Source organism: Coregonus clupeaformis, chromosome 29 (genome assembly GCF_020615455.1).
Source record: "Coregonus clupeaformis isolate EN_2021a chromosome 29, ASM2061545v1, whole genome shotgun sequence".
NCBI lineage: Eukaryota > Metazoa > Chordata > Actinopteri > Salmoniformes > Salmonidae > Coregonus > Coregonus clupeaformis.
The window spans coordinates 23,718,372-23,732,851 of record NC_059220.1 but is presented as its reverse complement, the minus strand read 5'-3'; the positions used below and the strand labels follow the sequence as shown (position 1 = coordinate 23,732,851).

Sequence of the window (14,480 nt, the reverse complement as noted above, 5' to 3'; positions counted from 1 at the left end):
TTTTGAACTCTACAGATATTTTCTCTCCCACGCACCGGCCGCTTTTCATTCTAGCCTGAGCGCAAACCCTCATACTGGCTTTCTAAACATATTACATTATTTTAAATGCAGGATGAAACTGAGCAGACACAAATTATATCCTCTCGGTTTTGTGTTGAGAGTGAGTGATGCAAATACTGTTGGCTGCTGTGACTAACTGTTGGGGGCCACAGTGCTGACAGGCCGAATCAGACCATTCTCTCTGCTCAAAGACAAAGTCAGCAGTTCTGCCTCAAGTGAATAACACAGCAACTGCATGCTCACAAAAATATACATTAGACACCCAGGCCAATGCTGCAATTGGTTGGCTATTTATAATGGGGGGAGCTGGGGCAAAGTTCCCTGTTAAGTCCAGGAGTGAATATATCTGACCTACACCTTCCAGCAAGCATCTAGCCTCACTTCAATGTGATTCACTGTTACCCAATGGTGAAATGTGGACAACTAATCAACTTAGTATATGCTGCTAACATTTCATGGGCCTGTATCACTCATCTTTCCAAGGCAGGAATATTACACACTCTCCCCCTCTATTTGTTAACCTTTTCACCTCCAACCAGAACCCCACCCCAAAGTCGAACGTGCCCTTTTATGGCACACACTGCCGCCTCCTGCAAAAACAACCACACAAAAGCCCATGAGTCATAAAAAAGGACAGTGCCATTCACTATCAGTCTTACTGAGCTGAAAGCGGCAGAAGCCAAACCAATGTTAAATTAATCTCACATTTTCAACTAGGAAATCCCTCCGGTCCTCCTATCCCATATGTCCAGTCTTGTCACACCTTTCTAATGAATGTGCCACTTCTACACTTCTGTCTACCCTCCTCATCAACACTTGGCTGTCTCTGTTCTGTTTTCACAAGGCTCTGCTTGGTTAAGTGCCCCATTCCTCCTAACTCTCCATTGTCAATAGCAAATTGAGTCCCCCTTCAATGGTGTGCTCCACTCTGCTATTACAACCTGTTTGAAGTGGTGTTCAGTTTAAAAGTGCAATAACAGTTAACATCAAAACAAAAGATAGTGAAGGAAAACCACAGCGATGTTTTGCATCACCAAAAATAGTTCTGACAACTCTAAGGCCTAATAGTGGGAGGACTTTGATGTACTAATCCTGTCTTTCCATCTGTACGTAATACAGCAACCCACTTTAAACCATGGCATTTGTTGGTTACGTTCATGGCTCTCCATATCAGTCCATTAATACTACTGTTATTACAGATAAACCTCTATGTCTGTAAATTAGGATCAAGCTACTTGTGCTATAAAACACCAACTTTCTTCCCCTCAGGCTAGTCTTATCAGCCTGGGGTATAATGACTATTTACAGCCCTTTTGTGTGAGACAGTCTGTCCCCCATTTCATAGAGAGAGTATTGTCTGTTTAAAAGAGCACCATGGGACTCCCTTTCAAGTTCCCTGTCAGTCTTAGACTGTGTACATGTGTGTTAAGAGTTTGTGGGAATGGGATGTGATTGTAGAGTACTATTTCAGCGACAGTTCCATTTACATGGAACTCATTTAGACTACCTCTCTCATATGGACATAACATTTCCAAGAACAGACATGAGTCATTATTTAAACAGAGTGTGAAATACACTTCATAGGACAATGCATGTGTGTGAGGAATCTAGACACTGGATTCCTGGAGATCTGCAGCGTAGGAAAGTGAAGCAACTATGTTTATTTACATCTAAGGGGTTTGACAGAGGCACTGATGTACTGTCCTGTCTCATATCAGGGTAGAGAGGGGTATGCTGAGGTTATGGTGTTGCACCTGTTTTGTCGCTAGCTAGGTCTCCATGACAGCCAAGGCCCATAATCAGCTGACTGCAGCATGACAGTGTGGGAGAATGTTTGGAATGTGCTGATCCTATGCTGCTTTCTCCGCTGACCCTTGTGCTGAACAAAAGTCCTGTTGTTACTCTTCTACAGTCCTGAAGGACCACATACATGTTTACAGGTGACAAGAGCAGAGCAATGACTGTACTACTATCTCTGACTCACACACAAATTCCTCTATGATCATGCTATTTTAGAACTGGTATTTCCTCTCCATCTTAGCTAATGCAAAGAAGTTGAAAACAAACACTCAAGGCTAATTCTTAAAACATGAACTACAGTATATGGGAAAGGGAAGGGGATACCTAGTCATTCAACCGAAATGTGTCTTCGGCATTTAACTCAACCCCTCCGAATAAGTATATGAATATGGTCATTAGTATGCGCCAGAGATGCGATGCCCTCCCTCCCTAATATGTTGAACTCCACCGGGAATGGGAGGTAAAACCAGGACATGGAATTCACTGATCCATTGCTTGTACAGCGGCTACAGTGACAAACCTGATGGAATTTCCAGTTGTAAAGTTTCCAGATAACAGCAAGGGGCAGGTGTCCTACTTGGCGATCCATTATGACAGGTCGTCACTAGTTACCACAGCCACAAAGTCATAATTATAGCTAAACTCCAACTATTTATACCATTTCAGCCCACACAACAGCCATACTTCCACTAAACTAGAGCATAATGACTCAACGTGTTACACAATGTTTCGCAAGAGTGCGGAACCTGTTGAGTAACGTTTTGTTGCCATCCTGATGGCAATCCGGGTCACACCCAGAACGTTCCGTAATTTAGGCGTCATGCTAACACCATAATCACACGAATAACCTCCTGTGTCCTAAAATTACTCCCACCACATGACAGCAAGCTTTTTATCTTGAAAGGGGAGCACAGCCTTACATTATTCAGCTTATTAGTCATGCAACCCTTAGCACGTTGGTCATCAGTGTAAAAACTGAGCGGTATCCGATTGTTGAAAGCAACGACATAAAAGCTTCCCTCAACCCTCGGGTAGGCAAAGTAGTACACTACGTTTCAAGGTGGTTTCTAGATGTGTTGAGGGGTTGATTTTGTAAGTGTAGGATGGACAAAATTGCAATGAACTAGGCCCCCGTCTTTGCTCTTAAAAGCAGAGATAAGGTCTGGGAGATTGGTGCCCCACAGTGTGGTATGGCAAAGAAAGTGCAGTCAAGAGGAGCAGAACTAAACACAGGACAAAGTAGATTTATCAAGCATCCCTTTTACTAACGATCACCTGTTACAAAAAAAACACGAAATATTCAGTGTTAATGAAATTACCAACAATATAGCGAGCGTTGAATACAGATATGGGATTCCTCGAGTAGTTACAGAAGGATTAAAAGCCTCAACTCTGTAGACCTGTCGTTCTGCTCCCACAGCGAGGCAGGGCCACAGCCTCCCTCATACCAGCGCTGCACTTACAGACTTCCTCTATGCATCTCCATTTTACAGACTTCCTCTATGCATCTCCATGGTTAGTTACTTAGTGACCCGTCTGACATGCTGGGACCCTCTCCTATCCTCTTGCCCTCCCTCCCAATACTCAGCCAAAGTATGCATGTATAGTAGCTATGTTTCATGAATCAACACATGTACAGTACGTGTTTGAGTTGTCGGGACAGGAGTCAAAGAGATCAACAATTGTAGTGTAAAGTCAGCAGGTCCTAACAGTTACATTTTTAAACAATATATTTGTCCTTTTTAACTTAAAAAAGGTCAGAGAACCCAAAGTTCATTTAGGAATCCACTTCATCGCTCTCTTGACAAAGAAAACTAGACAGGGAAATAGGATGTCTGTATTCAAAGCGTTCCATTGAAAAAAGGGGGGTACTGAACGGGGGTATGCCACACAGTCTGAATGTGTAGGATGCCTTTAGCTCTGGCTGTGCTACTGTAGGGATCATGAGGAATGTGGTGGGACTTTGCAGTAGTAAGGTCTGGTTTGGTGTTCGGCATGTTTGTAGTTTAAGGGAGCCCCTCTCCTCTGGGGCCCAGCCAGGTCTATCCCTGACCCTGCTGAGGAGGAGCAGGTGGAGGTCAGAGGTTATAGGTCAGCGCTGGGCAGGGGGTCAGCAAAAGGCTGCCTACAGTACAGGTGAAAGGGAAAGCGAGGAGTGTAGCAGGAGAAGATGAGGGCATGATAGGAGAGGAGTGGTAGAGGTGGAGAGGTTGTCTCTGTAGAGAGGGTCCATCCTCCCCTCCCTATACTTCAGACAAGTCTGATTCCTGCAAGAAAGCACAGTTCAATACCTCGTTAGAGTTACAATGAAGACTTACATGCCAGTTATACCCTCCATTTATTGTAAATTGATTCCTATATTTGAAAGCCTTCTTTTGATGGCTGTGTTATCTAATGTCGTACCGCCTCCTGTCCCTTGGTGAGTTGCCGGTTGACAGCCTGTAGCAGCTGCTGCAGTTCCCTCACAGTTTGGTTTAGGCCTGCCGTCTTCTTCTCCTTCCTGTCAATCTCCTCCTGAGGGACATAGTGACAGGTTAGTTACCACCCTCTGGTCACTTTCAATATAACTACCCCTACTGGTCAATAAAACTACTCCTAGGTAAAGACTGGTTACATTTAATATACAACTACAATACTACATCTACCAACTATCAATACTACAACTACTAGTAGCTACCTTTGTTTTTACCATGAATGTACACTACCTAGATAATATGTGTGACTGCCAACAACAACAAAAAAAGTTGTTATTTTATTTTTACACCCAGCCACAGACAAGTTCCCCTTCCCTCTCCAGTATGTCTTACGTGTGATGAGAGGTTGCTGTTCTCTATCAGGTCACCCTGGCCCGTCTCTTTGCAGATCTCCTCCTGGATCAGGTCCAGAGACTGCTGGGCCTGAGGTGGAGCAGGGTAGGGGAAATTACAAGAAACATTTAAGCTTACATTTCAGGTAATATAAGTGTGTTCTACACATCCACATATTCAAATGTTCAGAGTGTATCTAGCTCCTAGAGTGTTGTTTCATTCTAGACTTGGGACTGGTGACAAACTGTTTCTCTAACAACAATGTACATCCAAACAAACTTAAGGTAGTCCAATCCTGAGGGACAAGGGGCTGTCTTACCTTATAGAGATCCCCAGCCACCTTCTGCCTCTCACTCTCCTCGCTCTCCAGTTTAGACAGAGTCTCAGTCAGCTGGGTCTTCAGCTGCAACCAAACACCAACAGAGATGAGACACAACACATGACAATGACTGTTCCACTCCTGGTGAAATCTGATCTCAAACTGTTTGGAGGGGGGAATTTGCATATACACGAGGTTATATATTTTTTATATTTCTACCAAGAAAAAGCGAACATCTGTTTTTAGAGTGGGTGAGGTAGACATGTAGCTATATCTACTTATGACAACTCTTTGTTATCTACTAAACTAGGTATTCAATAATAATACTTAGCTAGACACTGACAAATATTTATTTTTATTTTTTATTATGCATTGTCAAATGAAAAACCATCAGATGTTTAGGTATCCTTGAAGGCATTCACAGACAGAAGGGTGGCAAGACAAGAGACAGACGTTGAAAATGTTTCAATTGTGTGTGGAGGCATATGAATGATGAAATTATGAAAGTGTGCGTGCAGTTGAAGGCATAACATTTATCCCCAAAGATGGCCGACATGAAGAAACTCATTGGCCTGTGCAGGAGTAGCAGCAAGCCACTATAAGCCTTTACCTAGAGGTAGTTTTATTGACCAGTAGGGGTAGTTATATTGAATTTAAATAACCTCTCACTCAACATCAACAAAACAAAGGAGATGATCGTGGACTTCAGGAAACAGCAGAGGGTGCACCCCCCTATCCACATCGACGGGACCGCAGTGGAGAAGGTGGAAAGCTTCAAGTTCCTTGGCGTACACGTCACTGACAAACTGAAATGGTCCACCCACGCAGACAGTGGCGCAACAGAGCCTCTTCAACCTCAGGAGGCTGAATAAATTTGGCTTGGCACCTAAAACACTCAAACTTTTACAGATGCACAATTGAGAGCATCCTGTCGGGCTGTATCACCGCCTGGTACGGCAACTGCACCGCCCGCAACCGCAGGGCTCTCCAGAGGGTGGTGCGGTCTGCCAACCGCAGGGCTCTCCAGAGGGTGGTGCGGTCTGCCGAACGCAAGACACATACAGCACCCGATGTCACAGGAATGCCAAAAAGATCAAGGACATCAACCTCCCGAGCCACTGCCTGTTCACCCCGCTAACATCCAGAAGGCGAGGTCAGTACAGGTGCATCAAAGCTGGGACCGAGAGAATGAAAAACAGCTTTTATCTCAAGGCCATCAGACTGTTAAATAGCCATCACTAGCACATTAGAGGCTGCTGCTGCCTATTGAAATCACTGGCCACTTTAAGAAATGGAACACTAGTCACTTTGATAATGTTTACATACAGTGGGGAGAACAAGTATTTGATACACTGCCGATTTTGCAGGTTTTCCTACTTACAAAGCATATAGAGGTCTGTAATTTATATCATAGGTACACTTCAACTGTGAGAGACGGAATCTAAAACAAAAATCCAGAAAATCACATTGTATGATTTTTAAGTAATTAATTTGCATTTTATTGCATGACATAAGTATTTGATCACCTACCAACCAGTAAGAATTCCAGCTTTACAGACCTGTTCGTTTTTCTTTAAGAAGCCCTCCTGTTCTTCACTCATTACCTGTATTAACTGCACCTGTTTGAACTCGTTACCTGTATAAAAGACACCTGTCCACACACAATCAAACAGACTCCAACCTCTCCACAATGGCCAAGACCAGAGAGCTGTGTAAGGACATCAGGGATAAAATTGTAGACCTGCACAAGGCTGGGATGGGCTACAGGACAATAGGCAAGCAGCTTGGTGAGAAGGCAACAAATGTTGGCGCAATTATTAGAAAATGGAAGAAGTTCAAGATGACGGTCAATCACCCTCGGTCTGGGGCTCCATGCAAGATCTCACCTCGTGGGGGCATCAATGCTCATGAGGAAGGTGAGGGATCAGCCCAGAACTACACGGCAGGACCTGGTCAATGACCTGGTCAATGACCTGGTCAATGACCTGGTCAATGACCTGAAGAGAGCTGGGACCACAGTCTCAAAGAAAACCATTAGTAACACACAACGCCGTCATGGATTAAAATCCTGCAGCGCACGCAAGGTCCCCCTGCTCAAGCCAGCGTATGTCCAGGCCCGTCTGAAGTTTGCCAATGACCATCTGGATGATCCAGAGGAGGAATGGGAGAAGGTCATGTGGTCTGATGAGACAAAAATAGAGCTTTTTGGTCTAAACTCCACTCGCCGTGTTTGGAGGAAGAAGGATGAGTACAACCCCAAGAACACCATCCCAACCGTGAAGCATGGAGGTGGAAACTGCAAAAGGGGACAGGACGACTGCACCGTATTGAGGGGAGGATGAATGGGGCCATGTATCGCGAGATCTTGGCCAACAACCTCCTTCCCTCAGTAAGAGCATTGAAGATGGGTTGTGGCTGGGTCTTCCAGCATGACAACAACCCGAAACACACAGCCAGGGCAACTAAGGAGTGGCTCCGTAAGAAGCATCTCAAGGTCCTGGAGTGGCCTAGCCAGTCTCCAGACCTCAAACCAATAGAAAATATTTGGAGGGAGCTGAAAGTCCGTATTGCCCAGCGACAGCCCCGAAACCTGAAGGATCTGGAGAAGGTCTGTATGGAGGAGTGGGCCAAAATCCCTGCTGCAGTGTGTGCAAACCTGGTCAAGACCTACAGGAAACGTATGATCTCTGTAATTGCAAACAAAGGTTTCTGTACCAAATATTAAGTTCTGCTTTTCTGATGTATCAAATACTTATGTCATGCAATAAAATGCAAATTAATTACTTAAAAATCATACAATGTGATTTTCTGGATTTTTGTTTTAGATTCCGTCTCTCACAGTTGTAGTGTACCTATGATACAAATTACAGACCTCTACATGCTTTGTAAGTAGGAAAACCTGCAAAATCGGCAGTGTATCAAATACTTGTTCTCCCCACTGTATCTTGCACTACTCATCTCATATGTATATACTGCATTCTATTCTATAATATTCTACTGTATCTTAGTCCATGCTGCTCTGTCATTGCTTGTCCATACAGCTCTGGAAAAAATTAAGAGACCACTGCAAATTTGTCTTAAATCAGCATCTCTACATGTATGACAGCCATTCCATTCCAGTGTCTGTTGAATCCAACACAGGCACACCTCATTCTACTGAATTAGGTACTGATTAGGTGATCACATGAACCAAATCTTATTTAACGAGGAAAAGTATAAAATCCACTGCGGTGGTCATCACTATCCTCTTGCAATAGGACCAGCTGGATGGCAAAAACTGTGCTAATAGTACCTCAAAAGTAATATTAATCAAAAAATAACTATTGACCATGCCAAAAGAGTTGAAAAGGAATGTTTTGAGTGAGGAAAAGAAGGGTTCAATTCTGGCTTTACTGGCAGAGGGATACAGTGAGCGTCAGGTTGCTTCCATCCTTAAAATGTCAAAGACGGCGGTTCATAAGAACAAGGTCAAGCAGCAGACATTTGGGACAACAAAGCTACAGACCGGCAGAGGGCGAAAACGACTCTACTGACCGGGATGACGGCCAACTCATTCAAATATCACTCAAAAACCGTAGGATGACATCAAGTGACCTACAAAAAGAATGGCAAACGGCAGCTGGGGTGAAGTGCACGGCGAGGACGGTTCGAAACAGGCTCCTAGGGGCAGGGCTGAAGTCTGTGTGTATTAGGTATATGTTGTGAAATTGTTAGATACTACTTGTTAGATATTATTGCACTGTCGGAGCTAGAAGCACAAGCATTTCGCTACACCCGCTATAACATCTGCTAAACACGTGTATGTGACAAATAACATTTGATTTGATGGGATAGTGCAGGCATATTCAACTCTTACTCTACGAGGTCGGGAGCCTGCTGGTTTTCTGTTCTCCCTGATAATTGCACCCACCTAAATCAGTCCCTGATAATAGGGGAACAATGAAAAAAAACGCAGTAGAACTGGCTTCGAGGTCCAGAGTGGAGTTTGAGGGGGATAGTGGATAGAGGGGGATAGTGGATAGTGTGCGGAATGGAAACAGTAGTGTTTTAAGTCTGTCCTCTCACGAGTATGGAAGGTCCATCTATAACCTATGATACTAATACTCCAGTCTATTGTTAAACTAAGAATATAACTAACGGCCTCCTAAAAAGCAAAGAAAACTCACCTTACACATGCATATAAAAACACTTTAGCCTGTTGCATTTAAGCTTATATCACTACTGTATCCAGAGGTTGTAGATAGATGGAATGACACCCAAAGGACATTGAGAACCCTGTATTCTCCAGGCAGGTGGTGACCCCAGAGATAACGTTGGGTGGTGGTGGTGAAGTAGGGAGGAGGCACAGGTTATAGGAGCTCTACCTATATTGGTGAGCAAGGCTTACCAAATTCAGCTCCTCTTTCTGCCTGACTGCTTCTGTATAAGAGCCATCAAGTTTGCTCTGCAGTTCAGTCAACTGATCTTTAAACTGAAATTAAGTGTGAGATGTTTTTAACTGGGCGGCTGTGGGACCCAGGGCCAGGGGAAACAACTGATTTAACAGGAAAAACTGGATAAATATGAAGTGCTGTAAGTTACTGTGTGAAGTTCGTTAACCCTCTAAAACAGAGCATTCTACAATGAAAAATGTGTGTTGTGTGTATGAATGTAATGTCCAACTGTTGCATGTACTAACACAATGGTGGATACCACAAACAGTAAACAGAGACATGCTCCATAAACATATAGTAAGTACACTGCCACCCACAAACAATGCAGAGGGGAATGACTACATTTACATTTGAGTCATTTAGCAGACGCGCTTACCCAGAGTGACTTACAGGAGTAATTAGGGTTAAGTGCCTTGTTACTGGTCCAACGCTCTTAACCGCTAGGTTACCTGCCGCCCCTATGACTACATAGATGGATAACCACTATGACATGACCGAGTATGACCGGTAGATGACAGGAAGTCGAGTCAGCTCACCTCGCTGACCTCCGTCCCATAGGTGGCGCTCTCGCGCTCTGCTCGCTCCAGCTCAGACTCAAGGTACTGCTTGTCTCTTCTCAACTATGGAGGTACAAAACACCCAATTTTGACCTATGTATGAAAATCACTTAAATTGAATGAGTCAAAATAATACAATTGCTGAGCGGTATGTAAAGTGTTCAACTGAAGGACTGACGTTGACCAACTCCCCACCGTCGCTCAGTCTGTCCACCTCCTGCTCCAGTGCTGCCACTTTCATACTCATCTAAGAAAGAAAGGGCAGGAGAGTGACCATAAGCACCACACCATTGGAGGCTGGTGGGAGTAGCTACAGGAGGACAGGCTCATTGTAAATGGCTGGAATGGAATAAAAGGAACAGAGTCAAACGTGGTTTCCATATGTTTGATACTGTCCCATTTATTCCATTCTTACAATGAGCCCGTCCTCCTATAGCTCCTCCCACCAGCCTCCACTGCACCACACATACCAATGATATTGTTAAAAAGGCAATATAAATACAATTGGAGTTTGATTGAATGTTCTTCAGTGTTCACCTCTTTCAGCTCTGTCTGTGACAGATTCAGTTTCACCTTCCAGCGAGACTCCTCCTGCTCCACACAGCTCTGGAGGCGCTGCAGGATGCCCTCCTGTGGACAGTAGAGGGTATTACAGGTTAGTTTCACAGTCTCCTCATGACACCTTTATAACATTATCTACAGAACACTGATAAAGAGCGTCGCCTCACCGTCTCAGCCAACACTTTCTTGTACGTCTCACAATCTTTCTGTAGAACCTTCTGGGCCTCTTCCGATTCCTTCAGCTTATCAGCCAATATCTGGTGAAAGGAACAGCCCTGGTTACACTTCTTTCCACTGCAGTACTCAAGACATTTTAAAACATATGAGTCTTTAAGGAAACCTTGGTGTCCTCTGAGCCCCCTGGAGCTGCAGCTGGTTCAGGTGCTGCATCAGGGGCAGGGCTGGGCTCTGCTGCTGGGGCCTCCTTCACTGCAGTCTCAAACCTCTGCAGCCACTCCTGGTGGTTCTGAGACAGAAGACTACAGTAGTGAAGCTACACAACTATAGACCATGTGGAACAGATTCATTTAGAATTTAATATCACATCATGTGGTCCTCTGTAGCTCAGTTGGTAGAGCATGGCGCTTGCAACGGCAGTATAGTAGGTTCAATTCCCAGGACCACCCATACGTAAAACGTATGCATGCATGACTAAGTCGCTTTGGGTAAAAGTGTTTGCTAAATGGCATAGTATGTGAGACCTTACATGTTCAGTGGGCAGAGGCACGTTGGGTAGCAGTCTGTGCAAAACATCTCGACACTCTGCCTGGGCTGTCTCTAGGGCTTTCTGGTTCTCCTGAGGAGGAGAGGGAGGAGGAGAAGAGAAAGAGAAAAGGGGACATTCAACATGGACTGCACTCAGGGCTCACACACATTCCAGGAACCTGTATGACGACTGTGCAGGCAAACATCCAACACTTCAAATCACTACCTCTCTGCTCACTTGGTTTCACTCCTCCCATCTCAGAGTGCATACAGGAGCATGGCCTGTGACAAGCTCAACTCCCTCTCCACGACACTCCAGTGTAACAAACAGCTAACATTTTCAATGGCTCAATTATTTAGAGTGCTTCAAGCAAGTATTCATACACCCCCACTGTTCAGCAGCCACACACAACCACGAGACAAGTTCATTAAGCTTTAGACCTCGCCCTGCTCTCCAAAGGTTCACAAAGTTGATTTTTTGTCTCCGTTCAAGGAGGAACATGATATTCACTCTTGTTCATTCCGTTGCAGTAATGCCCCCAAGTAGCTAACATTCTTCCCAGAGACAGACATCCATAGAGCACCACACATGCTTCCAGTATGAAGAACCACCAAACAAAACCCATATTGTTGGTACCATTAATCATACTAGCTGCACAGGGCTTGAAACTCTCAGGAGGAGAGATGTCCCGTATAACACATCTACCCTCCGATGGAGTGAATCCTGTAAGTGACAGCTGGCACATTCATCTCTACTCTCATTAACACCATTGTGTTGTAAGGGGAAAGGGATCTATGCTATGACATATGCTTTGGATTGTGTATAAGCATGCATTTTCCTGAGCGTACACAACAGGTGTCCAGGAACTCCAACACTCAGCTTAAATATGGCAATTTTTTACTGTACCAAGATGGCCGAGGGCAGCTGCTGGGAAAATCAGTTCACTATGTACCCTGTCTGCTTTATGGACATGAGAAGGGAGTCACTAGGTGTTAGAGCTGTGGCAAAAATATACTGAACACCCACAACTGTTTATAGTAGGAGAGCAATATGTTAGTCTATGATCTATGGTGGGTCCCTAAATACATATGGCTAAGCAAAGGGTCATGGCAGATCATATTCTCACTGATGAAAAGGACTAGAAAAACCCTTAGGAAACAACTGGGTGGATATTAACAGCAGCTATAGCAGAGGAGCTTGTGTCAATATTACTGTCTGGTTTCTATACTGAACTAAAATATAAACGCAACATGTAAAATGTTGGTCCCATATTTCATGAGCTGAAATAAAAGATCCCAGAAATGTTCCATAAGCACAAAAAGCTTATTTCTCTCAAATGATTTGCACAAATGTGTTTACATTCCTGTTAGTGAGCATTTCTGCAGTTTTGTCACACAATACAATGTCACAGATACCTAAAGTTTTGAGGGAGTGTGCAATTGGCATGCTGACTGCAGGAATGTCCACCAGAGCTGTTGCCAGAGAATTGAATGTTCATTTCTCTACCATAAGCCGCCTCCAACGTCTTTTTAGCGAATTTGGCAGTACGTCCAACCGGCCTCACAACCGCAGACCACATGTACGGCATTGTGTGGGCGAGCAGTTTGCTGATGTCAATGTTGTGAACAGAGTGCCCCATGGTGGCGGTGGGGTTATGGTATGGGCAGGCATAAGCTACGGACAACGAACAGAATTGCATCGTATCAATGGCAATTTGAATGCACAGAGATACTGTGACGAGTTCCTGAGGGCTATTGTCGTGCCATTCATCCACTGCCATCACCTCATGTTTCAGCATGACAATGCACGGCCCCATGTCACAACGATCTCTACACAATTCCTGGAAGCTGAAAATGTCCCAGTTCTTCCATGGCCTGCATACTCACCAGACGTCACACCTTGAGCATGTTTGGGACCCTCTGGATTGACATGTACGACAGCGTGTTACAATTCCCGCCAATATCCAGCAACTTCGCTCAGTGGGACAACATTCAACAGGCCACAATCAACAGCCTGATCAACTCTATGCAAAGGAGATGTGTCGCACTGCATGAGGAAAATGGTGGTCACACCAGATACTGACTGTTTTTCTGATCCACTACCTTTTTTTTTTTTAAGGTACAGTATCTGTGACCAACAGATGCATATCTGTATTCCCATTCTCATGTGAAATCCATAGATTAGGGCCTAATGAATTTATTTCAATTGACTGATTTCCTTATATGAACTGTAACTCCGTAAAACCGGTGAAATTGTGGAATGCTGCGTTTATATTTTTGTTCAGTATATAAGTCAATGCAGTAAGGTGGTGGCGTACACAAACTGCACGATTTCTGAATGTGATCAATAGTATCACTTGTTATTTTATCACATTTTCAAAAATGATTTTACACAAAATAATGATGTTGACTGATTTAAAAATGATGTCCAGAATGTGCAAACTGCAATTCTGCAGGATCAAATTTCTTTAGAAAATCTTGGAATAAAATTTCACTAGCAGCTGATGTCTGTATTGATGACAGTATATACACACATCACAAAGTATAATGGAACACATGCAGGATTGGGGAAAGGAAATGAGGGAAGCACATGGCAGGAAGTGAGAGGAGCATCAAAGATCATGGATCTCAAACTCATTATGACCATCAAGCTACATGAAATCTGGAGTCAGTCACTCATTTTCAAATGCCAGTTTCTTTACTTTGTACTGGAATTTATGTAGTTATATATAGCTGTACTGTATAAGTAAAGCAAATTGTGTCCTTCAACAAATTCTAGTGCGGAATAGCAAGCAGAACTCAAGAACAGCAGTGTTAAAATTTGACAAAATTCATTTGAGTCTTTCTGAAATTCCTGAGGGGAATAGCTTTATGGAGACAGACTGCCAATTATACAGGTCCAAAGTGCAGAAAGAGGGGCAGAAAGAGGGGAGAAATGAGTATGCAGCAGTATCTGTGTGAATAATGGAGTAATCTGACTTGTCGATTATGGCAATAGCTGTTTGGGGATGAATCAGGTTTTCAATCTAGAGTGAAGCAGACTGGAAGCAGGGTCCGAACCTTGAGAACTTTGCAGAGTTTCCCCTGAAGCATTGACTCAGTGGCTGCCAAAGCCTCCATAGCGCTCCAGTTTTTCACCTGAAGCGCCTGGTCAGTTTCAGAGAGATACCACTTTCAGTTCAGCCTCAGGGAAAAGTATGCAGTGACCCACAAACACAATTCATATAGGGATGAACAG

At 44.0% G+C, this 14,480-nt stretch overlaps 1 protein-coding gene across 2 annotated transcripts in view; it reads right to left on the bottom strand.

Annotated features, from left to right (window-relative positions):
- Window positions 1–3,103: 3,103 nt before the first annotated feature.
- ktn1 (kinectin 1) overlaps window positions 3,104–14,480 on the bottom strand; it is a 58,359-nt gene continuing 46,982 nt past the window's right edge. For both annotated transcript variants that reach the window (XM_045209131.1, XM_045209130.1), the window contains exons 24-33: window positions 11,244–11,333; window positions 10,878–11,003; window positions 10,705–10,794; window positions 10,514–10,606; window positions 10,155–10,223; window positions 9,956–10,039; window positions 4,987–5,070; window positions 4,668–4,757; window positions 4,264–4,374; window positions 3,104–4,127 (exon numbers count right to left, since the gene is read on the bottom strand). In XM_045209131.1, coding sequence (XP_045065066.1) covers window positions 4,104–4,127; window positions 4,264–4,374; window positions 4,668–4,757; window positions 4,987–5,070; window positions 9,956–10,039; window positions 10,155–10,223; window positions 10,514–10,606; window positions 10,705–10,794; window positions 10,878–11,003; window positions 11,244–11,333 — 861 coding nt within the window. In that variant the 3' untranslated portion in view covers window positions 3,104–4,103. The remainder of the gene's footprint in view (window positions 4,128–4,263; window positions 4,375–4,667; window positions 4,758–4,986; window positions 5,071–9,955; window positions 10,040–10,154; window positions 10,224–10,513; window positions 10,607–10,704; window positions 10,795–10,877; window positions 11,004–11,243; window positions 11,334–14,480) is intronic.